The 27,921-nt window shown below is 46.3% G+C and overlaps 1 protein-coding gene across 1 annotated transcript; it reads left to right on the top strand.

Annotated features, from left to right (window-relative positions):
* Window positions 1-3,107: 3,107 nt before the first annotated feature.
* On the top strand, window positions 3,108-27,251 carry Got1 (glutamic-oxaloacetic transaminase 1). Its single transcript, XM_028775368.1, has 9 exons — window positions 3,108-3,370; window positions 11,176-11,357; window positions 19,682-19,805; window positions 20,238-20,350; window positions 20,614-20,718; window positions 22,412-22,562; window positions 22,653-22,818; window positions 24,112-24,254; window positions 26,442-27,251. Exons 1-9 carry the CDS (start codon window positions 3,253-3,255, stop codon window positions 26,579-26,581), a joined length of 1,242 nt encoding a protein of 413 aa, XP_028631201.1. The 5' UTR covers window positions 3,108-3,252; the 3' UTR covers window positions 26,582-27,251.
* The last annotated feature ends 670 nt before the right edge of the window (window positions 27,252-27,921 follow it).

Below are 27,921 nucleotides of genomic sequence, written 5' to 3'. Positions count from 1 at the left end.
CTGCCTCTTGGAAATGATCCAGATACAGCTGTTGCCAGGTGGCTCCCCAATTCCTCTTTTGCAGTTTTTTGTTTGTTTATTTGTTTTTTTAAGAAAAGAGGCAAGGATGGGGCAGGGTGGGAGCCAGAAGGGAGACAGTAGCACTTTCCTTGAGCAGTTTTAGAAACTTGTCGGTAGACATGCGACTTACCCAGACTCTTTGTCCTCTGACCTCAGCTGCCCTTTCCCTGGCCACTCAGCTGGCTGCCTGATTCTACTCTTCATAAGCCTTTTGCTTGGATCATTTCCCCAGCAAGGAGGCAGTGTTGAGTCAATTTTAAGTCAAAGCGTTAAAATTAGCAACGACCTGGAAGGCATTTTGTTTATTTCAAGTTCGGTATTTTACTCAGGGAGTAGTCTACAAGGTTCAAGACAGAAGAGTTCTAAATGCAAAATCCAAGAACCTCCCATTATGGGGGGGGCACTTAAATCCTATATAAATTAGGCATCCTTCCCCATCTTTCCAGTCCCCTAAAATTCAGGTGTTATATACAGAACAGGAAGAACAACTGTATATAGCACGTTATTTGTCCAAAACTGTCTTAGTTAAGGTTTCTATTGCTGTGATGAAACACCATGATCAAAAGCAAGATGGGGAGGAAAGGGTTTATTTTTGCTTACACTTCCATATCAAAGTCCATCACTGAAGTAACTCAGGACAGAAACTCTCAAGCACGGCTAGAACCTACAGGCAGGAGCTGATGCAGAGGTCATGGAGGGGAACTACTTACTAGCTTGCTCCCTGTGGGTGACTTATGCTTTCTTATAGAACCCAGGACACCATCGCAGGGATAGTACCACGCACAAGGGGCTGGGCCCTGCCCCCAGGATCACGAATAAAGAAAATGTCGCACAGGTGGATCTTATGGAGGCGTTTTCTCAATTGAGGTCCCTCCTCTCAAATGACTCTAGCTTGTGTCAAGTTGACATAAAACTACCCAGCACCCCAGGTTTGACTGTGGAGCTGTTTAGGCTGTCTATCTATATTTATCTGGAGGCTGGGGCATTGACTCAGCGGTAAAAGTGCTTCCTGTACAAGCCACAGGACCTGAGTTTGGAACCCCAGCACACGTGTACAAGGCAATAGTGACATCTCCTTGTATCTCCTATGCTGGAGCTTGTATCTCCTGTGCTGGGCAGCAGAATCCGTCAAGTCTCTGGAGCTCATTGACCTGAGAGTCCATAGAGTTTGTGAGGTCCAGGCTCAGTGAGAGACCCTGTCTCAAATAATAAGGTGGAAAGCAACTGAGGAAGACACCTGACGTTCACCTCTGGTCCCCACTCCCAGAGGCAGATGATGTGCATATTTGCCCCCACACATATGTGCTGCTGTGTATCTAACTGAATGGAACACAGGCGTGCACATGCGCACACACAGAGAGAAATATTTGTTCTTAGCCAAACCGACCAGTGTTTAGGTAACCCAGGGTTGCTCTTCTCCCGGGGAATGACGCAGGGAGTGACCATGACATTGTTGCCTAATGTTGTGGAGCCCACACTTCTAAATTAAATTCTAGGAAGGTGAGGTTACAGAACACCCCTCCCGAGTTGCCCTCCGGCTGTGAGTTTTGGAAGCTCTGAAAGGACACGACGGTTATTGAACCTTCAGAATTAGCTTGTGACTGTTAGGAGAAAACATTACTGAAACGCTGTGGGCAGTTTCCTTAAAAAAGCAAGGCGAGTTTTTGAAAAGACAAAAGACAGAAAAGCTTAGCGAGTACTGCTCAAAGTCCAATGGCTCATGCTTATCCTCTGAATGGAAAACTCATGTGAAGATTTATCATGTCACCCACCGGAAGCCATGATACTGTTTTCTCACAAAATACCAAGGAACTGGCTCCTTCCAGCATTTGGTGAATATCTTGTGTAAGAAATGGAGGGAGGTTTGCCAGATCCCAGGCAAAGCATCATGTTATCTACGAGGGGGTGTGGACCCTGTGCCATAACAAAGCTAGTATTTAGAGAGCACTTACTGTATGCAACTAAACACTTTATGTGTCTTATCTCACCTAATCCCCACAACAACCCGGAGGAAAACACTATTATCTCCGTCTTACAGAGCAGGAACAGGCCTGCCCAAGTAGGTCAGCGGCAGCCAGCATCTAAATCTGACTTGCCTGGCTCCAGAGTTAGGTTCCTACTCATCAGGAGACTTTCTAAACATCGTAACGTCGACGACAAAATGCCCAACGCACAGGAAAGAGAAATGTCTAACCGGACAGAGTATAAAGAGAAGGTTTTATGGACGGCTGACACATGTGACTCTTCAAGGTCAACAGGTGGAGAAAGGATCTGGACAGGAATAGAATCTCAGGGGAAGGAGCAGCCTGACCTGACAAAAAAGAAGCAGTAGCTTGGGTATCTGCCAATTGATGACAGCACGCGTGGGAGGAACGCTGCAGGGGGAGGCCTCGTCAGATCCTTGAAGGTCCTTTAGGGCTAGGCTCCCCCCCCCCCGCCAATGCTCCCCTCCCCGCGCCCTGGTAGTGGTTAAAATTCTCAAACTGGCATGTGCTCATCCCTTACTTTCTGTAGGGTCTGCCCTGCCAGCGTTCAAGGCAGACAACACTCCCAGGTTTCTTTCTGGGGAAGTACTGAGTGGAGATGGTCAAGGTCACCCACGATCCGGTACAGCGTGTCCAGGCGGACCACTAGAGTCCTGTGCCAGGGACTTGGCTGTCAGCCCGGCCTGGCCAACGCAGGAACGTGCGCACCGCCGGAACCTGGGAGGGACAGCCACCTGCTCAGCGGGTACAGAAAGACCTGTTCTCTATTATTCCCACGGGCGGGCCACCGCCCCAGGTCTCCAGGCCCCAGAAGGTCAGGAGGCTGTCCTCTGGAGACTCCCGCCACCCTCTCCATCCTCATCACCCCAAGGAATAAAAGCCTCAGCGATTGGAACACGCTACGCCAATCATCCTAGCCTCTGCCCACACCTCCTCCGGTGTACGTTGCATTGGTTGCATCATACAAGCCTCCGATAAGATCCTCTTCTTGAATTGGCTAATAGAACCTCGTCCCGCCTAACCCGTCTTAGTCAGAAGGTTGTGATTGGTTAAGCGCGTTGCCAAGCTCCGGACGCGGCTCGGCCATTGGAAGCCGCGGACTGCCCCGCCCGCCGGTGAAGGTGAGAGTCTCCTCCAGTCACCGGCCCCCCGCACGGCACCGAGCAGCTCCCGGCTCGTGCTCAAGGTCTCAGCAGATTCCCTTGCGATGGCGCCTCCATCAGTCTTTGCTCAGGTTCCTCAAGCCCCGCCGGTTCTGGTCTTTAAGCTCACTGCAGACTTCCGGGATGATCCAGATCCCCGCAAGGTTAACCTCGGCGTGGGAGGTAAGGATGCAGTACCCTGGAATGCGAGCAGCTTTGGGGGGAGGTGGGCGTCGGAGGAGCTGAGGCTTAATTTGGTGCCTCCCTGAGAGGGGACCCGGGAGAGAAGGCTGGGACCACGAGGACATCACCATCCTACCCATTTTGCAGATGGCGATACAGAGTCCTTGGAAAGAGGGGGTGTTCAAGGTCACGCAGAACAGGTGTAACATATGGGACACAAATGTAGTTTTTGTTTCTCCACCCTGAGTTCTTTATAATACTTGTTCTAAAGCAAAGATGGGATGCTAAGGAGAGAGAAGTCTGTTAGCTTCGGCGTCACGGTCAGCTGGAACTGGGAATGAAAGAGCCTAATGGAGCTCTGGTCGGGTTTGAGCGCGTAGCAGGTTTCAGTTGGGAAGCCTGTTAACCCACATGGGGAGGATGTAGGTTTGGTGTATTCTCAGAGTGGAGCAGCAGGTGAGGTGAAAGGTCAGCTTAGGCCTCACACATCTGGGTCTTCATTTCCCGATTGTTTGCCTTGAACCAAGTTAGCCTTCTGCCCAGGACGTTTGTATTGTAAAGTCTCTAAAGCCCTTTAGCTCGAGCCTCCAGCGACTTTGTCATAGCTGGCGTTTTGATGTTTGAAGCTCTACAGAGCTTGGTTTGCATTTGGCCACGTGCAGAATGCAGCCAAAGAGAGAAAAGTGAGCCTCAGCAGGGAACCAACCCGAACCGGAAGCTCTAGAAGGTTAGAAAGAAGAAATGGAATTGTTTTGAAGCAGAGAGTGACGGGAAGGGATTCTGAATCTAGGTCCTTAGAGAGGATGTGCACACATAGCCCTTGTTCGTTCATTCTCTCTCTCTCTCTCTCTCTCTCTCTCACACACACACACACACACACACACACACACACACACACACTTCTTCAAGGAATAGGAGGGGCTGAGAGAAAATCCTAAAGTGCTGTTTTATTGATGATATCTGGACATAAATGAAAGATAGTATTTTCTCAACTTCTATGTATGTTTGAAATTTTCAAAACAAAACATAAAAAGGTCAGTATTCGTTGTTTTGCCAGTGGAGAGAAATTTGATGTTTTTAACAGCCCCCAGAGCAGGAGAAATACTGAAAGATTGTCTTGAATAAAAATCACAGTGGTCACTATATAAGCTCTTTATTTAAATCCAGCCCAGAGCCTCCAAGTGTTTATTTACAGCCTAATGTAGATAGAAGAGCTAGCAAGGTCGATTGCTTGACCCATCTTGCAGGGCTTTTGTGGTGACTTAATGCAGTCAGGGCTTTGTGTGGGGTCTGGTGTATAAATAAGAGTTATGTAAGTGTGAGATATTTCTGTTGTTGTTTGTCGTTTCTTTGAGTAGATCTCTTGAAAGAAGTTGAATAAAAATGTTGAGCCTGAGAACCAAAAAATGAAATTTATGACATCAGTTCAGAAATAAACTATCCATGCACATGAAAACCTCCAGTCCAGATGACCCTAGTCAGCCTTTGGTTCAGATACTCCTCTCAGTAGTGACGTGCCTTTCTTTGTCACTGTTTCCGGGAACCTAAGAACATGAGCAAATGAGTTATGCGTGTGAGTGTTCGTTCTGCCTGCAGCAGTTCTGGGGAGTCTGCTTTCTTGCTCTCCTGTTTGCAAGGAAGTAGGCTGAAGCCCAGGGAGAAAGTATAGTTTGACCTCTACACAGGGAGTTGGGATGCTAGGCAGGTCTTGGGCCTCAGGGTCTCTAGATTCTTCTTTGCTTGGGATACTCTGAGCTGGCCTGGGGTAACCGGTAACCTGAAGAGAGAAGAAGCAAGAGACCCGGGTGCCTGCCCGTGGCTCTGACTGAGGTTATCTAATGTCTTTGAAGCTGAGGAAGAATGAGGTACCAGGAATAAATGACAATTAGAATCTATCAAAAGTCTACCCCAAGGCTTCCCAGCACCTCCTGGATTCTGTTAATAGGGTAATGCTACAGTGTGGGGTAATTGTATTGACCCCATCAATTAACCAAGGGTCAGGAAACCAGGAACTATTATGTGTGAAGTGTGATCTGTCACGAAAGGCGTTGCATATAGGCCGATGTGATCATGACCTTGACCTCCTCTGTGTGGGTGATTGATGCTCACATAGGAGTAATCAAAACAGGGCAATAAGAGGTCTCTTTCTGCATGTGTCTGTCCCGTTGTACTTACACACACACCTCAGCACACTCTCTGTAAAGGACATGAATTAATTACTGACTGAGAAGGTTGCTCCTCCCAAGGACAAAGGTAATGGAAGGGCTCCCTCTCAGGTTCTAGCTAGCAGTGCTGGGCAGTTTTAGAATAAACTAATCTCATTCACTGGTTCCTATTTGCTGATAGCTTCCCGAGGGAGATTTTTCTTCTTGTTGGACTGATTTCAATGGCTTTCTTGTCAGTAAACAGAGCAGCGGGTCTCAGTTTTCACTGTTAAGCTTGGGGAGCTGGTGGGCTTAGTGATTCTCAAAGCTCTTTTAAAGACAGCGAGACACAAGTCCAACGTGATGCAAAGTCTCTTGTTTATTTATTTATTTTTAATTTACTCTGTGCGTGTACGCCTGTATGCATGTATGCATTCATGGGGAGGCCAGCTGTTGACACTCTGTTTTACACTACTGCTTCTACTTTATCTTTTGAGACAGTGTTTCTCACTGAGCCTAATGCTCACTGAGAGCGTGATTAGCTGGCCAGTGATTTCAGGGATTTGCCTGTCTTCACTGCTCGGAGCTCCAGGGTTACACGCCCATGCCCAGCTCTTTCTGTGAGTGCCCAGGATCTGAAGTCAGGTCATACGTGTAAGTGTTAGGCACTCAGTAGACCGAACCATCTCTCTCTCTCTCTCTTTTTAAAAAGCCATTCTCTCCCCCTTCCCCCCTTTTAAAATGAGAACTTAACCTTCTTTCTTTTGGTCTAGTTAGTAGTTTTTAATGTGGTTTCTCACCTCTTCAGATGGGATCGTTGGTTAGGTGGGCTGTATCAGGGTTTCTCAGAGCAGAGGCTGGAGAAGGACTTAAGAGGCTTGTGTGCATGCGCTCTTGGGTGCAGGTAGGGAAGGGAAGGGGAACCCTCAGGGGGTGAAGGTGCTAGTTTGACCATTTAATTCCCTGTTCTTTCTTTCTGCACACAAAACTGCTAGGCTTGTCTGTAACCCTTGTGACTGCCCTGGAAGCTTACTCAGGAAGAAAGGACATGCAGAGGTCACAGAACTCAGCAGCTGTGCTGATAAGAAGGCTCCTCCTGATACAGTGCTCTAGGCTGACTTAAGATTTCCTTAGGCATGCCTATTACAGAGAGGGGCAGGGGGAGAGAAAAGGAGAGGGGGGAGGGGAGGAGAGGGAGGGAGGGAGGGGGAGCAAGAGTATGGAAGAGAGCGCTTCTGTTGAACTCATTATCTTTATGATCTTTGGCAAATAATTTCTGGCCTCAGTTTCCAGACTTCTAATACCTATGTATTTTGTGGTTTGTTAAAATAATTAAATGAGAATAAAGAAATGTACAAAGTATTTAGTAAATCCTTGTTATTACCGTGGCTTCAGTTTCCAGGCGTGTCTATAATTATGAGGGCTCACCATCCTGGGTCTCCTCTCCTAGGGCCCTTCTTATTACCGCCATATGTTTCCCAGCTCCCTACCCACCACCCACACATTGCCCAGATGGATGTTGGGATCACCAGCCACCCTTTCCCGATCCCAGCTGTATGAGTCTGGTCTTTGGGTTCTTGTTTTTTTTCACATCCTCAGAGGTCCGCCTGGTTATCTTCCCTTTCCTTTATCCCACCATCATTGCCTTGTTTCGGAACTCCATTATTTCTCTTCTGGATCATTTCCGGAGCCTTCTGCCCTCAGTCCTCTGGGGTTTGACTCTGTGGTGCTGCTCAGATGAGTCTATAGATGTACAGCTGTTGGTGTCACCCCTTTTGGATGTTACCATTAAAACAGAAGATTCTTGAAAGAAACTCCCAGTGGTTCCTCCACAGAGCCTGCTCCAGAGACATGGAAATTGGAAATACAGAATCTCAAACAGCTTCTGCTGTCCTGCGATTGAGGCCCTTGCACAGGTGTCCCTCAGACAGGAACACCTCTCTTCCCCTGTCTACCTTAAACCCTTCCTTATTCACTGTTAGCACTCCATCCTCTGTAAGATCTTCCCTAACCCAACATGGAGATTTAAAGCATTCCTGGAAGACAGGGGATATCTCTGTGTAGCTCCTTCTAGCCAGTGCCTGGCACAGTGGGTGAGTGCTTGTTGAATGTGAGTGGGTGAGTGCTTGTTGAATGTGAGTGGGTGGCAGGAGGAAAGGGAAATGGGAACAAAACAGGACAGGCACAAGCACTCCCCAGGAGAGGAGGAACGGTGGCTAGCCATCATTCTTGCCTTCCTTGCTCCGGCCACCCAGAGAAGCCTGCAGTCCTGCCTTACTGATGGGCAGCATGCTAGGGTATGCTCAGAACTGAACCTGGGAGAAACCAGGCAGTGAGAACAGAGCAGCTGAATCGGGCAATTCTCTTCTTACAGTATAGTTAACCTCACTCTCAGGTATTCAGGGTGGTTTTTTTGGGTGTGTGTGTGTGTGTGATGGTCAGAGTATGTAACAACAGTAGGAACAACCACACAGTGGCTTTTACATGTTTTACAATAATTTAGGAATGGCTTTATCATAAATACTAATACACAGCATAGCTATGTTATATCATGTATGCAATATCCAGTCACAGATCTGAAGTTACTAGGACTGATTTTTCTGACTTGTGGTGACTCTACATGGAATCCTTTCTGTGTGGTTCAGGCATGCATCCATCCCGTGACTCCAGGAATCCTCTTTTGAAATGGCCTTGAGTGGTAGGACTCCCACTGGAGACCATATCTTTATAACTGTCTCTGTACACGCCATCATCCCAGCTCTGCTTGCCGGGACTGGTGCAGGTACCATGTTTCCCAACATTAGGTTGGTTTTCAAAGGATGAAGTTTTGGTAGAATTGAGGACCTTCACAGTAATAACATCCTATCGAAAATCACGTCTCCCAGAGACTTCCAGGAGCACATTGGCAGTGTTAGCCTCAGGTCTGACCAGGTGGTCTGTTCCAAGAAAAGCTCCTCCTCAGAAGGAGGTTTTTGGATGTCTTTAAAGAAACCCAGCCAGGTTCCACCTGGTTAAGTAAACTTTTACTATTTGTTGAAGGGAGTTAGAGAATGTGGAATGCTGAGTCGTACTCTGAGGTTGATCACCAGCCCAGAGACTAGGCTATAGGAGGTGAGGGGCCGTTCCAGTCCACATTACTGTTATGCATGGATATATTTCTTGGACTTATAAATGACTCATTTCTGGAAAATATAATTATCTGACGGACTAGAAAACACTTCTTTCTATTAAAAATACATGACCCAGAATGGACTTATAAATGCTTAAGTATCTTGTTTGTTGTCTATATTTTGGCTTGGTAGGTTTACACTTAGAAGTATTTTCTGTGAATATATTCATGCTTAGTGCTATAGGAATATTCAACACAATGTTTCTAACAGCAGATAATTGAGATCACGGTTAATAGTAATTCATACACAGGAAAGAGTGTCATCTCACCCATGGTGATGTCCTAGATGGCTCAACATGAGAAGTTTCCTCTTGCATTCATAATAAGAGAAATGCAAATGGAACTGCCTTGACACAGAGTGCACATTCATACTGGGATTTTATTAGGTGAGGGTGTGGGGAAGGACGCTCTTCACGTTGCTGGTTCTTGTGAATAGACGGTTGTCGTAGAGAGCCCTGGAGAGCAACTTGGAAGTATCTGTCCAAACACGCATCCTTCAGCCCGTTTCAAGCCTGCATTTTACAGATGTATTTGTCTACATGGGAGATGAAGTGTGTATGGGGTGGTTCGCTGAAGTGTTGTTTTATAGCTGACACAGTAAACAGTTGCTTTAACAGCCTATGTAGTAAACAGTTGTTTTAATAAACTGCATAGCAAACAACTTGGATGGGCCAACGTGAAGCTGTCAAAATAAAGGCTTATTCATCAGTGGAGCAGCTGTGAAAAAGAACAAAGAGTCTTTCTGTGCGTAAACATGAAGAGATCATCAAGTGGCAAAAGCAAGGCACAGAACGGAGTGTGACACACCAAATGCAGGAAGCCAGGTCTGCCCGTGTGTGATAGGGAAATTCTGGATGGATACATAAGAAACCAACACCAGTGTGTACAGAGACAGGGATTTGGGAACTAGGCAGACATAGAGGACGGAGTGAGGGTGTGAAGATACGTCACCTCTCAGAATGATACTGACGGTAAAAGATACAAGGGCTAGAGAAATGGCTCAATGGTTAAGAGCACTGTCTGTTCTTCTGAAGGACCCAGGCTCAATCCCTAACACCCAGATGGCAGCTTACAACTATCTGTAACTCCAGTTCCAAAGGGTCTGACACCCTCACACTGATGTACATAAAATAAAATTAAATCAATGAAGCCCCATTAGTTTAGCAAGTGAATTAAAAAGATACTTATAAAATATATTCAAGGGATGAAGAAACACGCATGTTGGAAACCCTATGATGGTATGATCCATATCTTATAAAAGAATATGCACAGTGGCAGTAGAGTTGAGGAGGTCGTATATTCATGCCCAGGATCAGAATGCTGGGGCTGTGTTGTTTAATGTTGAGTGTTTTGGGCCAAGCTAAAATCTTTATAGTTAATATGTGTTGTTCCATAAGACACGCTAAGATATACACGAGTTAAAATTTGGTCAGAATCACTCTTAGAGCTTGATCTCACTTACTCCGGCATAGGATTGGTAGCTCACCCGGTAGAGACAGAAGTGACCCCGGTTGGGATCAGCTCAGAGATGATTGGCTCAGGTCAAGGTCAAAGCAGCTTCCTGCAGAATCCAGCATAACTTTAGAGTTGTGTAGGGGGAAATCGGAAGGAGAAGAGGTCAGAACAGCCCGAGAATATGTTAAATGCACTAAAGGTTGAAGGAATGCCTAGAAGTTTACTGTGTAGCCTGATTGGTGAACTAGATAAAATTAGATCAGTTCAAGGCAATGGGAGGCGGTGTGTCTGAACGGTGAAAATGTAAACACTGGCTGATTTCAAAATACGCAGAGAGGACAAAGATGTGTTTAAGTGGGTCCCCGGTCATTGTGTAACCGGTGGCTATGCACCAGGCACAGGACATAGGCTTCCTGTGTGACATGCTTCTGCATTTTTACGTCAACTGGAGGAGGCAGACATTTTTTGTTTTTCTCCTCCTTTCTCCATGGTTATATTTGGAGGTGCAGCGATTTTTGTGAAGTAGCTCCAAGCCAGACTTGTCCTACCTTTTGACATTGCATTATGACATTGTTATTGTCTACAAACCTGTTGGGCCATGTTGATAGCTATCCTGGGACACATGCAGGCTGTGGGCTGCAGTTTGGACATGCCCAACCTAGGTTTTCTAAAACGCATGGGGATGGATCTCTGAGCCATAGAGATTGGTTATAGAGACCAGATCGCAGAGATGGCTTCCACTTGCAGACACACCCCTCTCTTGCTTCACTGGCATTTGTGGCATCCCAATTTTATTTCAGCATTCCAGTTCTGGAGATCACATTAAAAACTGTATGATCTGAATGGAGAGAGGGGAAGCGAGGCTGTCATGTGTGCCCAGAACTAACCCAGGACTTGAAGCAGCAAGTGAATGCACTTTGTGTTTCTGTCTGTGTCCTGCTTTGGCTAGAAGGTGGTGGAATTTTCTCTGTCCATAGTTACACACGCTGGCTTGGATGATGCCCGATGTTCATGTGCTTCTCTTTTTCCATATTCAGCGTACCGCACAGACGACTCTCAGCCCTGGGTTTTACCAGTAGTGAGGAAGGTTGAACAGAAGATTGCTAACGACAGTAGCCTCAACCATGAGTACTTGCCCATCCTGGGCCTGGCAGAGTTCCGGAGCTGTGCTTCTCGCCTAGTACTTGGGGACAACAGCCCAGCTATCAGGGAGAATCGGGTGAGTTTGGGGGTATGGATTGTTTCTCATTAGGAACCGTAAATGTCTAAAAATAAAAGATTAAAAGTGCAATTTGCTTGAAGGTATATGAAAGTTATATCTTGAGAATTCTCAGAAAATACATTTTTGTTATTTATTTCTTTGAAGGTAAGCTGACCATTTTTAAATTTTTATTTATTTTATGTGCATGAGCATTGTGCTTGCATGTAATGCCTGTGCTATATGTGAGTGCCTGGTGCCCAAGGAGGCCAGAAGAGGGCATTGGATCCCCTGGGACTGGAGTTACAGATGGCTGTGAACTGCCATGTGGGTGCTGGGAATTGAACCTGGGTCCTCTGGAAGAGCAGCCAGGACTCTTAATGACTGAGCCATCTCTCCAGCCCACCAAATCCATTTTTAGTCAGTGTTAGCAGATAATTATGGCTGTACCCAGAGCTCGGCTTCACTTACTCAGTTTTGTCTAGTACGTTATCAGATTTCAGCTGCTGGCATTAAAGTCGTTACTGGAAAAGACAAGCGAAGAGAAGTTAAGGGACTCTGAAGAGTTCAGAGTTGTATAGAGTCGTCTCTGGCACTGCTTTTGGCCATTGGCAAATCAATTTACCTACTTGCTCTCTGTATCTTGAATTTAGAAAGAAAAGAATTGTAGCTCATAATCCCATCAGGGGTTCTTGCATAGGGGCTTTACTCTGAAATTATATGCAGAATTTTGTTTATTTCTGGGGAAAAGTTTCCTTAATTTTGCCCGGATTCTCAGGTGTCAATGATCCCTCAACCTTTAAGGACCAGAATTCCCCACCCTTTCTTACCTGTGGCAATTCTTGTAGCCTTTCCCTCGGGCGCTCTCTTTGAACTGCCTGTGCTCTAACTCCAGATGTGTGCAAGCATGAGTGTGTGTTAGAAGCAGACACCGTGAGGTAGGGTGTATGAGGTGAGAGGTGCTGATGGAGAGATTCAGGGGACAGGGGGACCTTTGGCTGCAAATATGTACCCAGCCTGGACTCTGGCTCTCAGCCCTTGTGTTAGTATTACCTGCAAGTCGTAAGCTGGACCCTGTGAACCCCTGCCAAGCCGATGTAGTCAGAATCTTGAAGTGGCACTGTGTCTCTCTCCCCAAAACCCCAGTGGGAGGTTTTTCTTTTTTCTTTTTTTTTTTAAGAGAGGTGTCTTAGTTATGGTTTTACTGCTGTGAACAGACACCATGACCAAGGCAACTCTTATAAGGACAACATTTACTTGGGGCTGGCTTACAGGTTCAGAGGTTCAGTCTCTAATCATCAAGGTGGGAGCATGGCAGAGTCTAGGCAGGCATGGTGCATGCAGACCTGAGAGAGTTCTGTATCTTCATCTGAAGGCTGATAGCAGAATACTGACTTCCAGGAAGCTAGGGCAAAGCCCATGCCCACAGTGACACACCCACTCCAATAGGCCATACCTACTATACAGGGCCACACCCTCTAATAGCACCATTCCCGGGGCCGAGCAAATAAAAACAATCACAAGAGTGTTTCTCTGTACAGCCCTGGCTGTCCTAGAACTCGTTCTGTAGGCCAGGCTGGCTTCAAACCCACCTGCTTCTGCCTCCCAAGTGCTGGGATCAGGGTGTATGTTACTACCACCTGGCTGGGGAGTATTTTTAAAAGGTGCCCCCATTGACTTTAAACTATATATCTAGGTTTGAAAAAACAAAGTAGAGATAGAGAAGAAAACATCGATCCTGTTCTTAGGACAGGGGTGTGTGGGATGCCCCAGGGACAGCGGTGGGCAGAAGCAAGTCTTGGCTGTATAGAGACTCACCTGAAGACTACAGTTTGTGCAGGGATTACTTAAGGAAAGTGTTATTTGAGCAAGGTAAACCTGGCTGGCTGGCTGGGCGGGGAGAGCAAGAGTCCGGTTAGGTGTTGTGTAATTGAAATCAGCTGTGCTCCTCAGTCCCCGAGCCACGTGGTAATGCAGGCCACAGTTCACACGTGGAGAGGGTCACATTGTGGAGTCACTCGAGGTGTTCCTCACCTGTTGTTTACAGCAGGTTTGTCTTCTCCAGATACCCTGATAAGATCAATGGCCAGGTGAGTAAAGGCGGCTCACATGCCTGCTTCCCTCCAGGTGACTTGAAGCAGGGCGGTGCCGGTGAAGGTCTTGGAACCCAGATCACTGACTAAACAAGTCATTAATCAAAGTTTGCACTACATTGCTGTATAAGGCTCTGTCTTGCCTCGGGGAACGATAGGTATGGGATTTGTGTGCCAAGGGTAGAGGGTGGTATGGAAGAGCTGCCCCCCAAATCCTGTTTCCCCAGACAGAAAGTGGATAGTCTGTTTTTTTTTTGGGGGGGGAGGGGGTTCGAGACAGGGTTTCTCAGTGTAGCCCTGGCTGTCCTGGAACTCACTCTGTAGACCAGGCTAGCCTCGAACTCAGACATCCACCTGCCTCTGCCTCCCAAGTGCTGGGATTAAAGGTGTGCGCCACCACCGCCCGGTGGACAGTCTGTTTTTTAAATCTATAAGTTTTATTGCTCCTATGAGAATTTCCTGCAGCATATGTTGGTCACACTCATCTCCCTTTCTCACAGACCCTCCTGACTCTGTGTCTTCACTTAAAAAAAAAAAAAAACCAATACACCAAGTTCATGTTGTGCTGCCCATAAACTCATAGATACAAGGCCGTCCATTGGAGCATGAGGCCAATCCTGCTGCCTACCAGGAACCTTAGCCTTAAGAAAAACTGACCTTTCCTTCCCGCAGAAGCCAGCAGCGCTCAGTAGCTCCTCAGTAAGGGATGGGGGCTCAGGAACTCCTTCCCATTCCACGCTGGGATGATGACTTCTTACCTAGGAGAGCACGGCTGCTGTGAGTCCGTGTGATCAAGCATCCTGTCACGTCCAGGGCACACAGTTGTGTTCCAGTCCTCCCCAACCTCTGGTTCTTAGAAACCTTCTACTTCCTCCTCAGTGGTCCCTGTGTGTGTGTGTTAGTGTGTTATAGATGTCCCATTTGTGACTCTACACTCCACTGACATTTACTCTCTGGAGTCTGACCGGGTGCAAGCCTCTGCATTTACCACAATCTAAAAGTAGAGACTCCTAATGAAATCTCAAAGTGCGGATCTTGAGCATCCGGGAGTGGGGTACTGCTCTCTGCATACGCTATAGATCAGTCAGCTGGGGCTATTGATGGCAAATCAGAGGCCATACTGCAAGCTACTTCTCTAAGAAAACTGTATTCTCAACGGGGCTACTTTGTTGACAGTGTTACTCTGTCCATGGATCGGGGTTTGACCTCCTAAGACTGTAAGAACCTGGCCTGGGGCTCTGACCTTGACCTGGGAACATATTCTCTCTTGGTGTAGTTCATCTTCATTGTGTTGTGATTACAGAACAAGCTTAAAGGCCAGTCTTTATGGCATCAGATATGTGAAGTTCCTGTTTTGGGGATACTTCCCGGCATCTGCTTTATCCTGGGTACCAGCTGCTTCCGAGTTCTGAGCCTTTCTTTCTTTTTTTTTCCTGGACATTCTCTGCATCCCTGGGCCACTGTCTTAGTTCAGCCAGCCATCAGCTCTTGTAGATTCTTGTAATAGCCTCATCTAGTCTCCTTTTCATTTCAGTACATTTTCCACACTACAAGTAGAGAGCTCGATCGTCCTTATAAAATGAGTTAATGGTGCTACCTGCTCCCTTCCTCCACTTGGTGCACCTTTGTTGCCGTCTCCAGAGTGTGGTCCAGTCTCTGAGCTTGGCATCTCTCTCCCTGTTACCCCTCTTGGATCCTGCCAGTCTAAGAGTGTTGCTGTTCTGCAGACCCACAGGCCTATCTGGACTCAGAACCCATGCCTGGCTTTTCCTTCTGCATAGAATGCCCCTCCTTGTTTCACCAACTCTCTAGCCACACCTCTGAGACCTTTAAGACCAGGTCAAGGGTCACGTCTGTGCTGAGTCGTTCACTTTCTCAGGTGTGACTAGTTATTTATGTTCCCTGAGTTATGACGTGGCTGTTTGAAGTCTGGCAGTAACAGAACTCACTGTGGCTTTACTCTAATGCCTAAATTAAAAATATCTTTATTTTATATGTGTGAATATTTTGCTTACATGTATACATGTGCCACGTGCATGCTTGGTGCCCATGGAAGTCAGAAGAGTGTTTCAGATCCTCTGGAACTGGAGTTTCAGATGGCTATGAGTCACCATGTGGATGCAGGGAACTGAAACCAGGTCCTGTATAAGAGCAGCAAGTGCCCTCAATTGCTGAGCCTTGTCTCCAGCTCCCTACAGTGTCTGCTTTTATAAGGCTTTTTCCTCTCACCATTTGTGATCCTGGCTAGGGATCATCTCACAATTTGTAATCCTAGCTAGGGATCATCTCACAATTTGTGATCCTGGCTAGGGATCGTGGCTTGTTTATTCATTCTGTACATGTTCCATATTTAGCTCATGGAACTGTTGAGGGTCTCAGATGTTTGAGTGAGTCACTTGTCAGAAGTGCTAGGCATGCTGCCAGACGCTAGGACCCAGCAGTGACCAAACATACATGTGATCACAGAGACAGCCCCTGCTTCCTTTTACTGTGTTAAAAGTTGCCAACTACTGAAGAACGAGAGGAAAAGGAGGAGGAGGCTGGATTCAGTTTTGAACTGGAGTGGCCAAAATAGGGGAAGGGGTAGTGGAGACAAGGTGTGAAAATGAACAAGAAGGCAGACAGTAACGTCTTCCTTAGACAGCATTCCTCTGGAGGTTTAAATTTACCATAACCTGCTTTGAAGGAACCAATTTCTGGGATCCTTACTGCTGCTTCTTACTTTTCTGTTCTCAGACTTTAAGATTCAGACAAAATGTCCATTTTCCTCTCCCACAGAGCAGTGTTTCAGGCTCTGCCATTACTGAGCCTCTGCAGGCATGGCAGGTAGCCTCAGTAGACCTGACTTGAGGCCCTTCCTTGTACTGAGATTTCAGTCTCCTACATTGGCCCTTGCCTCAAGGAGTCCGGGGATCTTGCCCTGCCTTGGGTCTTTGCCACACTAGGTTTTTTTCTTCAGCCAGTTGGGCAGAAGCTTGTGTGGTGGTGTGTATAGATATGACGAGAGTTGCTATGGCACCCAGGTGACATGTGAGCCTGGCTGCAAACTGCTTCTGGTGGGCTCTGCTCGCCTCACTGTAAAATAACACGAGCAAATTATGCTATCTGACATATTCCTAGAGTCAGCAGTTACATGTCAACATAGAAAGGAGATGCAGAGACTGTCTTGTTTTAACTGTTTAGCTTCTGGTTCTGGATACCTGTCTAGTAACTTGGGTTCAAGTGACTGAGTCCATGAATTGTCTGGACTTCCTTAGATATTAATGATTTTCCTGTTTTTTTGTTTGTTTGCTTGTTTTAACCAAATATAGAACTTTCTTGGCCAAAAAAGTTTCTACAATGACCAGTTGCTACGTTAGTCACAAAGAGCAGTTTCTGTTAATTGCTGATATTTAGAGTAACCCATGTGTCACTGAAGCCATCCAGTGTTTAATTTTTAGAGCACGATGATTTAAGAATTCAGTATTTCACATGTTATATGTTATGAGTGCCAAGGTAGCTGATGTTAATGAAGTGGATTTATAATTTACCGTTTTCAGGATTGTTTTCAGTCCCGTATATCCATGCTCTGACGCAGTTTGTGTCTGAGGAGGGAGGGTGGGGCTAACCTCGGGACCTCTACTCTCTGCATTATTTTCCTTTGCTGTCTTTTAGGATTAGTGTTAGCTTAGCGTTTTAGAACAACGTAGGGCAGCTTTTCTCCTCTGAAGGGAGATTTTCTTTTAACCTTTTTATTATTTCAGACACCATAATGACCGACTCCATGCCCACGTCATGTTACTTCAAGGTCATCTGTATTTAAGAGTCTTGTATAAGATTGATCCACTGCCAGAACAAATTCAAGATAGCTGAATATGTTTTTTAAAATCATGAAATTTTACAACTAACACAGGAATGTATTTTTTTGTGTGACTTTAGAAGTATCACGTAGGGCTGGAGAGATGGCTTCTGGTTATGAGTACTTTCTGCTCTACCGGAGGGCTGAGGTTTAGACCCTGTAGTATTCACGCCGGGAAGCTTACAAATAGCTGTAACTCCAGTGTTTCAAAACCTGTTTCTGGCCTCTGTGGGCATGCACATGCACATACAACCCCACACAAACACACACACACACTCTTTAAAGAAAACCAACGCACAGAACAAAGTCCCTTTCTTTCCACTATGACTATTCCTAGAGTCTTTCACGAAGTTGTCACGGTTAGGAGATTGCTGTGTGTCCCTCGGCATTAATTACTTTTTGGTATCATGATAAAACACCAGGACCAAAAGCATCTTATGAAGAAAGAGTTTATTTTGGCCTATGGTTCTAGAGGTTCGGGTCCTTAATGAAAGGGAGGCATGGCAGGCAGCTGAGAGTTACTTTGCAGGAAGCAGAGAATGAACAGGAGGTGGAGTGAGGCAGAAGCCCTCAAAGCCCTTCCCCAGCGAGCACTTCTGCAGAAAGAACTGTACCTGATAAAGGTTACATACCCCCTCCCCCTCTCAACATCGCCATCTACTGGGATCAGGCGGTCAGACATCTCAGCCTGTGGTGTTCCAACCACACCTTTCTTTTTTTGTTTTGTTTTATTTTGTTTTGTTTTGAGACAGGGTTTCTTTTTGTAACAGCCCTTTCTTGAACTCCCTCTGTAGACCAGGCTGGCCTCAAACTCATAGAGATCCACCTTCCTCTGCCTCCTGAGTACTGGGATTAAAGGTGTGTCTCTACTGCCTGGCGCTCTCTTCCCCACCCCCACCCCCACCCCCACCCCCACCCCCAGAGGATTGGACTCAGAGTCCTTCACATGCTAGGCAAATGTTCTAGTACTCCACCTGTGGTGGTTTGACTATGCTTGGCCTAGGGAGTGGCACTGTTAGGACGTGTGGCCTTCTTGGAGGAAGTGTGTGACTGTGGGTGGGCTGGGAGACCCTCCTCCTAGCTATGTGGGAGCCTGTCTTCTGGCTACCTTCCCATTTAGAAGTAGAACTCTTGGCTCTTCCAGCACCATGCCTGCCTGGATGCTGCCATGCTTCCCACCCTGATGATAATGGACTGACCCTCTGAACTTGTGAGCCAGCCCCAATTAAATGTTGTCCTTGGCCAGGCAGTGGTGGCGCACGCCTTAAATCCCAGCACTTGGGAGGCAGAGGCAGGTGGATTTCTGAGTTTGAGGCCAGCCTGGTCTACAGAGGCTGTCCAGGACAGCCAGGGCTATACAGAGAAACCCTCTCTCTCGGGAAACAAAATAAAACAAAACAAAACAGAGAAAAAAAGTTGCCTTGGTCATGCTGTCTCTTCACAGCAATGGAAACCCTAACTAAGACAACATCCTAACTGCCTCCCTTTGTTTACAGCTGCCTCCCTAACCTTTTGTTCTTCTTAATCTTGTAGGCATATTAGGCAACATTCAATTTATTTATGTCTTTTATCTCTATGGAAAGAGTTATGCTGAAGCCTCATTAGGACTTGAAGGGTCAGATCAAAGACAGGTAGATGGGGTGACATACAGAAGACAGAGTGAATACAGACGACATACAGAAGACAGGGTCAACAGACCCAGAGCTAAGAGACCTCATGTCATGCTCTCTGTCCTTTTGTGAACCATTGATTTTTCTCAGTCTGTTTCCTCATTTGTCAACCGGGGACATAGGGTTTACTTTGTAGAGTATGTGAGGGCCAAGTGGGACTCTAGGTGAAGGTATTTTTCTAAGTGGTAAAACAGAGGACTTTCATTATTGCCTGTTTTAGGACTCTTTAGGCTGAGAGGAAACTGAACAGATGAGGGGGAAATCTGCCTGTCATCTTTGTTTGAGAGAACACATCTCTGGAGATTAATACATCTGCGTTCCATAGAGAGATGGGAGTCAAGGGTCAGCTTGAAGCAAATGCCCGGGATCCTACCGAAAGGAGTGATCTTGTGCTGAGTGCTCAACAGATGGGGTTCCCTTCCAAGGCACACATTAGCGTGGCCTACTCCTTCTACCTGTGTTCAAGATGGAAGTTCTTCCTGGAGTCAGAACTATGAGATCGAAGACCTGGCTGGATGTCCTGGGACTTCATCTCTTACCTTTCCGTCTCTTGGTTTCCCTATGTATAAATATGAACAAGTAATAGGTCTTCCCGTAATTGTTGGAAGGTTTGAGGAACTCATACATGGAAGGGGCTTTAGACAGAAAAAGGACAAAGTATGTTGTCATGATTGTTTTACTCTTTTGATTATTAGCTGATGTCACCACTGTCAACAACCTGTGACTCCAAATCTTCTCTTTCAGGTTGGAGGTGTGCAGTCTTTGGGAGGGACAGGCGCACTTCGAATTGGAGCTGACTTCTTAGGGCGATGGTACAATGGCACAGACAACAAGAATACACCGATCTATGTATCATCACCAACCTGGGGTGAGCCTACTAGCTATGGAGAGGAGAGAGCCAAGCATCTGGGAGGGCTGTCTTTATGACTGCATGGAAGATGTAATCTATCCCTGGAAGGGCTAGCTTTGGGGAGTCGTTGAGCACTGGATTATAGCAGCAGCCAGAGAAAAGCTACTGCTCAAATTTCAGCTGGGAGCGCCATGCCCAAGATTCCCTGTAGTCTTGCATTGTGTCTTTAGGGTTCCATAAAGGTGGACCTAAGAGGCAGGCAGCCCTGTGGTAGGCTGCAAGTCTGGAGTTCTTATAACTGGTTGAACTTGTTCCTGGTATAACTCAATAGCTAGCCTCTATGACGCCCAGTGGACACTGAGCCTGAGGGCCCGAAGCTCACCTGTGTTCCTTCTGACTCTGCCACCTTGTGTTTGAAAAGCACTTAACATCTGTACCTTTGCTTCGCAGAGAACCATAATGCTGTGTTTTCCGCCGCTGGTTTTAAAGACATTCGGACCTACTGCTACTGGGATGCAGAGAAGAGAGGACTTAACCTTCAGGGTTTCCTGAATGACCTGGAGGTGGGTGATACAGAAGAGCACTAGAGAGTTCTGTTTGGGAGCAGCAGGAAAAGCGTTTGGATCAGTTGATAAGTGAGAACCCGAGACTTTCTCCAAATCAGAGAGTGGATTCTGAGGTAGCACATGAGAGATGTGAGACACTGAGAACATGGCTAATACTTGCCCTATGGCTAATGCTTGCCCTTGTACTGGGACCCGTGTTCTGCTGACCATCCCCTGGTACCCCTGCTCTGTCAGAGCTGATGTAACCTTCTTCTCCTCAGAACGCTCCTGAGTACTCCATCTTTGTCCTCCATGCCTGTGCACACAACCCAACGGGGACCGACCCGACTCCAGAGGAGTGGAAGCAGATCGCGGCTGTCATGAAGGTAACGGCTCTTGCTCAGCATCTCTGCTGAGGAGGCTGCATGGATTCGTTTTGTTTAGTTGTTATTTCTTAATCATTTAAAAGCACAGCCTGCTTACTGAAGGATCCGGAAAATGGAGAGAAGTCCAAAGAAGAAAATAGACGATAACTGTAAACCTTATTACTCCTGCAGAGCTAGTCAGTGTTTTGGTGGAAGGAGTGTCAGAGAGTATGTGGTTTTTAAAATATATATTTGTTCTACAAAGGAGGAATCATTTTGTTAATATTATTTTGCAGCATTTCCCCCTTTTATGTCTTTATGTACACAATATTTAATGGTTTATAGCATACTTTTTCACGCCATATGATTCTTTCGTGCCGTCTTGGGGGATTGGGGTAAATTGGTTGAGTAATGTTTAATTTCAGATTTTTTGATTTGATTTATTTATGTAGTAAAACACACACACACACACACACACACAAACTCTCTCTTTTGTTTGGTTTTTTTTTTAATTTTTTTTTTTTCTTGAGACAAGGTTTTTCTGTGTAGCCCTTGATCTACTCACTCTGTAGATCAAGCTGGCCTCGAACTCACAGAGATCTGCCTGCCTCTGCCTCCTGAGTGTTGTAATTAACAGTGTGAGCCACCACCACCTGTCGAGACTTTATCTCTTTAGGATTGCTTTCTAGATGAGAATTTCTAGCTCAAAGTGTACATTCTCCATCACCATATTTATGGGATGTTTATTAAGCAACTGTTAAGTGTTGGGTACCATTGGGATCTGGTAGTGAGCCCTTGCCCTGAAGAGCATATAGCCTGTTTTGGAAGAACTCAGGGTTAGTATTCAAGTAATTCCAATATTGTGAGATAAGGCTTGAGTGAGTTCTGTGGGGTATGCGGAACAGATTTTATTGCTGGTGATGGGCTAAACTTCCTAGAAGGAGTGGTCCTCATGCTAAGTCTTTCAAAGGAGGAGATAAGAAGGCTTTGTCCAGAGGGAGCCTGTGGAAAGCTGGTGGGGGGCAGGGAGGGGGAAGCACGGCCACACCCCCACCCGGACAGATAGTATTCGAATTTAAAGAACTGAAGGACATTCTCATTACTCCCCGGAGCTCTGGGGGAGGACAAGCGGGAGTGTCCACCCTGGTAACTGTGGAATAGATCTGGTGGAAGCTGGCTGAGTGAGCTGGGAGAGAAGTTAGGAGCTACAAGGATTCGACCGGACACTGGGGTGAGCTTCAGGGTGTGAGTGGAGGCTTCTGGTTTGGACAGTTCAGGAGAGGGAAGAGGTTTGTCCTCGAAGTGTGAGAGTGATTAGAATGGAGAGCCCGCTTCCTCCTGAGAAGCTGGTAAGGCAGCACTGACATGAGGAGCCTGGGGTCGCCAGGCCTCACTTAATTAGCTTATCACACGAGAAATTCCTGCAGAAGGATCCATGACACAACAGCACCTCCAAGCTTCAGGAACGAGCCCCGTTGCATCTTGACCCTGGAGCATAGCCTACACTGTTAAGGAAGGGTTACCAAAACTGGTGTTTGCTGCTTGGTGTTCGTGAAACAGAGCTGGGTGCAGAGTGGCGGGCGGCGTACAGATGAGAAACACAAGGAAGGTTCTGGGTAGAAATTCCTTCCAGGCACCAAATGGGAAGGAAGGGCCCGAGTTTGAGTCCGCTTCCGGATGATGCCCTACCCTGACTCGCTTTCCTTCCTCGCAGCGCCGTTTTCTGTTCCCCTTCTTTGACTCAGCCTATCAGGGCTTTGCATCTGGAGACCTAGAGAAAGATGCGTGGGCTATTCGCTATTTTGTGTCTGAAGGCTTCGAGCTCTTCTGTGCCCAGTCCTTCTCCAAGAACTTCGGGCTCTACAGTGAGTGCTTTCCAGAGTCGCAGCCCTGCCTCCCTGCCCCTCAACACCACCTTAGTGGCTGAGCCTGCCTCTCTCCTGTTTTCTCCTTAGATGAGAGAGTGGGGAATCTGACTGTGGTCGGAAAAGAATCTGACAGCATCCAGCGGGTCCTTTCCCAGATGGAGAAGATTGTACGAATCACGTGGTCCAATCCCCCAGCCCAGGGAGCTCGGATTGTGGCCGCCACCCTCTCTGACCCAGAGCTCTTTAAGGAATGGTAAGGGGCTTGCATCCTGATGGGCGAGGGCAGAAACCAGGAATGCATAGCTGAATGGTTCTGCTGCCTTTGCTTAGGTTTTGTCCTTTTATCTCCAGAGACATAGGATGCAATTTTTTAAAATTTTTTTTTTTTCTTTCTTTCCTTTCTTCCTTCCTTTCATGTATGAGTGCTCTGTTACATGTACACCTGCAGGCCAGAAGAAGGCATCGGATTCCTTTATAGATGGTCATGAGCCACCATGTGGATGTTGGGAATTGAACTCAGGACCTTTGATCATAGCAGCCAGTGCTCTTAATCGCTGAGGCATCGCCCCAGCCCCAGCATGTGATTATTTTTAACCTCTCTGAAATTCAGGTGTTTCCTCAAAGCCAGGCTGATACCCACATCACCTGTGCAGGGTAGCACAGCATCTGAGGTGTGGAGAAGCCCTGCAATGGATGTCAGTTCCTCCACAGCCCAGTCTTTCTTCTGTAGAGCTGGAGAACAGGGATTCCCAGAGAGTAGACTGTCTGACTTCAAGGCAGTGTGACTGTCTTTTGGCTTCTCCCTTCTCTCCCTGTGCATACACAGGATGATGAAATTTAGCTTATAGACGAAACATAGTAGAAAAGGCTCCTGATAGTAAACACTAAAGGACTGGAGCCATTATAGCATATACTTTGACAACAGCTACTTCAATCTTATGAAATCTTTACTTTTGGAATTTTCCACATCATGTTTTCTGACTGTGACTATCTTAAACCTAAGATAGCTGAAACCACAGGAATCGGAATGGTAGATAAGGGTGAAGACCTGTGTTTTTTCTTATTTAAGAAGACCATGGCTTTCATGTCATGGTTAAGTGTATGATACATAAATCAGTTAGGCCTAGTGGAGTACATGATACTGTTGGTATCAGCACTCCAGTGGAGCCTGAAAGGGGGGTTAGTGTATTATAGCTGGACTCCTCTCTGTCTATGTCTCTGGCTGTTCATTCACCTGACCAGGAACCCAGGTACCATAATAGACATGTTGTGAGCGCATGATAAACTTTCAGTCCGAGCTGCAGGGTATTTGTGTGTGTTTGTTTGTTTTGGGCACAGGGTCTTGCTATGTGTCTCAGGCTGACCTGGAACTCTAGACCGGTCTGGCCTCAAACTCACAGAGATCTTCCTGTCTCTGCCTCCTGAGTGCTGGGACTAACAGCGTGCACCACCACCGCCTGGCTTAAATTATAGCTTTTAAACCTGTGTTATTTCTATGAACCCTCTCTTCATGCGTGGGTATTGATAACCTCTGCTCATGTCCCAGGAAAGGTAATGTGAAGACAATGGCTGACCGGGTTCTGACCATGAGATCCGAACTCAGGGCACGATTAGAAGCTCTCAAGACCCCCGGAACTTGGTCTCACATCACTGAGCAGATCGGAATGTTCAGCTTCACTGGGTTAAACCGTAAGTGTCCCGCCCCCACCCCCTGAGCACATGTGTGCACACAGATGCAACAGTTCTTTAGGCAACTGTTGCCAGTCAGTCAGATGTCACTTTGGACCAGAGCAAGTTAGGTTTTCTCAGTCTGGGCTTCCAGTCTCAAGAGCATTGTTGCGGTCTGCCCTTTTGACCCAGGAGTTTGTTACTTTTATTTTTTGTAGGTCAGAAAGTGACTCAGAGCTAGCTGGGAAGTAACAAGATTTGTAGCTTGGATCTTTAATTTGTAACCAGTTTCTCATAAATTGTCAAGTGCCTTTGCCTTTACCTTAATTAGTATAAATGCAACATGATTCCTTAGGGACCAAACTTACCAGGGCTTTTGCAGTCTCCAGGTACTACTCTTGAAACAGATGTTGCAAAGTTATCTCTCCTTGTCATAAATCTCAAAATGGAGTAGGTAGTAGGAATTAAAAGCTGATTGGAAATCCAGTGGGCTTGATTTGGGCCAGCTGTTAGTAGAGTTTCATTATGGTAGGGGAGTCATTTCTTAATAAGAAGCTTCTGAGTGCCTGCTGATACTTGCTGATAGACTGGGGCAGAGTAGCCACACACCTGTCAGCCTGGTGGCTCTAGGGAGGGGTATGTGTTGCCATCTGTTGTCAGGGAAACACTAGAGGCCCCAGCCAATGTCAGGGCTGTCAGTTCTAGTTTGAAATGGGCTGAGGAACAAACCAAAGGAGATAAATAGAAAGATATGATCAAGATTGTATTACAGATTTGTATTGAAATGAGGCTGCCCCAGAAAGTGGCGAATGGCTCGGTTAGCTGCGGGTGTCCTCACGATTGTGGGATAGAGTTCGTTGAGAAGTCATCTTTGTGCAGTTGTTAAAAAACATGACTGAGCATAGTGTGAGCGCCTCTAAGAATTCACAAGAAGGAGATCCCCAGGAGAGCATTATTCTCCTTCTATTCAGAGTAGGAAAATGTTTTTATCACAACTTGATAAGTGGTAGGAATAGATTGAACCTGACCGCATCTGATGTCAGTCATCTTTTTGTTTTTGTTTGTTTGTGTTTTCTGGGGTTGTTGGGAGAGAGTTTCAAGACAGGGTTTCTCTGTGTAGCCCTGGCTGTCCTAGAACTCACCCTGTAGACCAGGCTGGCCTCAGACTCAGATCTGCCTGCCTCTGCCTCCCAAGTACTGGGATTAAAGGCGTGCACCACCACCACCCAGCTTCATGCATTGTTTTTTTAATGACAAAGTTTGTTCTATTTCTTTTCTTCCCTCCATTTTATTAAGAAAACATACAGAGCCAGGTGTGGTGGTACACAGCCTTTCATTCAGCACTCGGGAGGCAGAGGAGAGCATTGAACTTTTCTTATGCCCCATCTGTGAAATGGGCATGATAGGTTATCACCAAAACTACTGAGGCGCTTAGAACACTGCCTAGTATGCTACACCTGCCCACTAGTTTGTGATTTTATTGTTTTACTCTGCTCTTAATGTGCTAATTAAGCAAAAGATATGCTATAATTCTATCACAGTTTTGCAGAGAAACAAAATCACAGTAGTGATTGAGGAAGTGCAGGCACCTGTTCTCTTCTGCTTTCATGTGTGGGTTTTTTTCTGCAAACATGGAATCCCTGCTGCATCCAGGGAGGCTGAGGAGTGAATGGTGCAGAGGCTAGGATCTGATGGTCTTAGGTCACAGGGTCACAGAGCCTGTTGGTTCACTTACAGGTCGGTTATCTATATATTGTGACGGGCTCCTGTCAAGTGTACTATGAAATGAAATGCTGACTGGAGGTTGTTGGATGCTCAGGATTAAGCAGCCAGACTGGGGGTGGGGTGGGGAACACAAAGCCCGTGACCAGTAACCAGTTTTCCCTACCAGGGTGCTGCCCTTGTGTCTGATGGTTGCTCTCAGTTGAGAGGGTTATCTAATATGCAAAGTCTGGCTGAGAGGTCATCCCAGATTCAAAGCTCCCCCTTCTGCTGTCTATTGTGAACATCCTGAAAATTGAATATTAATTACTGAGAAGTCTTTCCGGGATCTAGTGAGTAGTTTCTTTTTGTTGATTGCACAGAAGGACAAAGTAGCTCCCCTTTGTTTAGCTCGACTGTGTTAAGGAGAAAGAAGGAAGATGGCAAGTGTCTTGTAATCTCTGTCCACTGCCCAAGTCACTGTTTGTCCTCCTGTCTTCTCTACAGCCAAGCAGGTCGAGTATATGGTCAACGAGAAGCACATCTATCTGCTGCCGAGCGGTCGGATCAACATGTGCGGCTTGACCACCAAGAACTTAGATTACGTCGCTACCTCCATCCATGAAGCCGTCACCAAATTCCAGTGAAGAAACACTGTGGAGTTCACGCCACCAAAGCAGTTCTTGTCACAACTTTTCCTGCCTGCGCAAACCTAGCTGTACATGTCCTTTATATTAGAGATGACCATGGGAAGGAACCTGCTATTTAGCTGGCACCACATGAGAAGACATTTCTTGAAATGAACCCATGAGGCCTGGGGTTAGAGCCTTTTAGAAACCAGAGCAGAGCAAAGTTATTTTAAGAATAAAAAGTACTTTGATATGAGATGTAATCACCTTGCCTTCTCCTCTCTAGCATTCTGCAGGAGTGTTGCCCACGGAGCCGTGGGCTTCTGCGTGTTGCTTGACTCTGCACAAAAGTCCAGACTCAAAGATCAAGTTGTCTTGAGGAGCCAGATGTGACTGTGGGTGTTGGCTGGGGCATTAAAACTCATCCTTTCCATGAGTCTCTGTCTCTCGTCCCCCTGATCTTCCCGCATGGTCGTGTCCCTGGTCTGGAACATTAGTTTTTTAAGGCAACTGTGGCCAGTATTTATATCATGACGCACAAATGGATTTACATATTTAACTGAAATGAAAGTCCCACTAGATGGTATTTGCTCTTGTGATATGTGGCACATTGTGATATTTTCTTAGTCTATTCTCTTGTGTTTTGTTTCATTTAAAAAAATAAAAATGCCGATCAAGACAAATGGAATAGAGTTTGTGATCCATTAATGAGTTGTCACCCACAATTTGGAATGAAGTCTTTAGAGGGATTTGCTAATGGTAAAAGGTAGAGAAAAAAACGAAACAAAATGTTGTGAATAGCCCGGGCCTTGTATTTTGATGCTAAATTCTACTTCTGGGAGGGGTTGAAGAGGAGTGAATCTGTACACAGGTGACTTCTAGTGAACCTTCTGCCCACCTTAATTTGTAAAATAAAGGCTGGAGCCAGTGACTGGGCAGTAGAAGGGGAGGTGGAGAAATAAAGGTATGGGAGGAGAGAGAGAGGGAGAGGGAGAAGGGACAGAGGAGGAAGATGATGGAGGAACAGGAGGTAGAAGGACAATGGAGGAGAAGCACGTGGCCTGGAAAAGTTATAAGGGTCTCATAGCTGGGGAATAGAGTAGTGTAGTGGTGAATCTGCCCAGTCTAGACGTGCAGCTTATATTCATAACTATTGAGTTGTTTTCTTTGACCAGTCTTATTTGAATTGGAGATTTACCGCAACGTGTTCTTGAAATTGAAAGTTCAAGTGAGATCACGGCTTTAAGTCCACGTTGTTTTTGTAGGTTTAGCATTCAGACACCAGCCATTTTCTTATTTTTCCTAAGAAACTGGGATAATTTCATTTCAAGGGATTCTAGAATACCAGCTCTTCCCGT

This window comes from Grammomys surdaster, unplaced genomic scaffold (genome assembly GCF_004785775.1).
Source record: "Grammomys surdaster isolate TR1022 unplaced genomic scaffold, NIH_TR_1.0 66, whole genome shotgun sequence".
NCBI classification, from domain to species: Eukaryota; Metazoa; Chordata; class Mammalia; order Rodentia; family Muridae; genus Grammomys; species Grammomys surdaster.
This window is presented reverse-complemented; position numbering and strand designations above follow the sequence as displayed.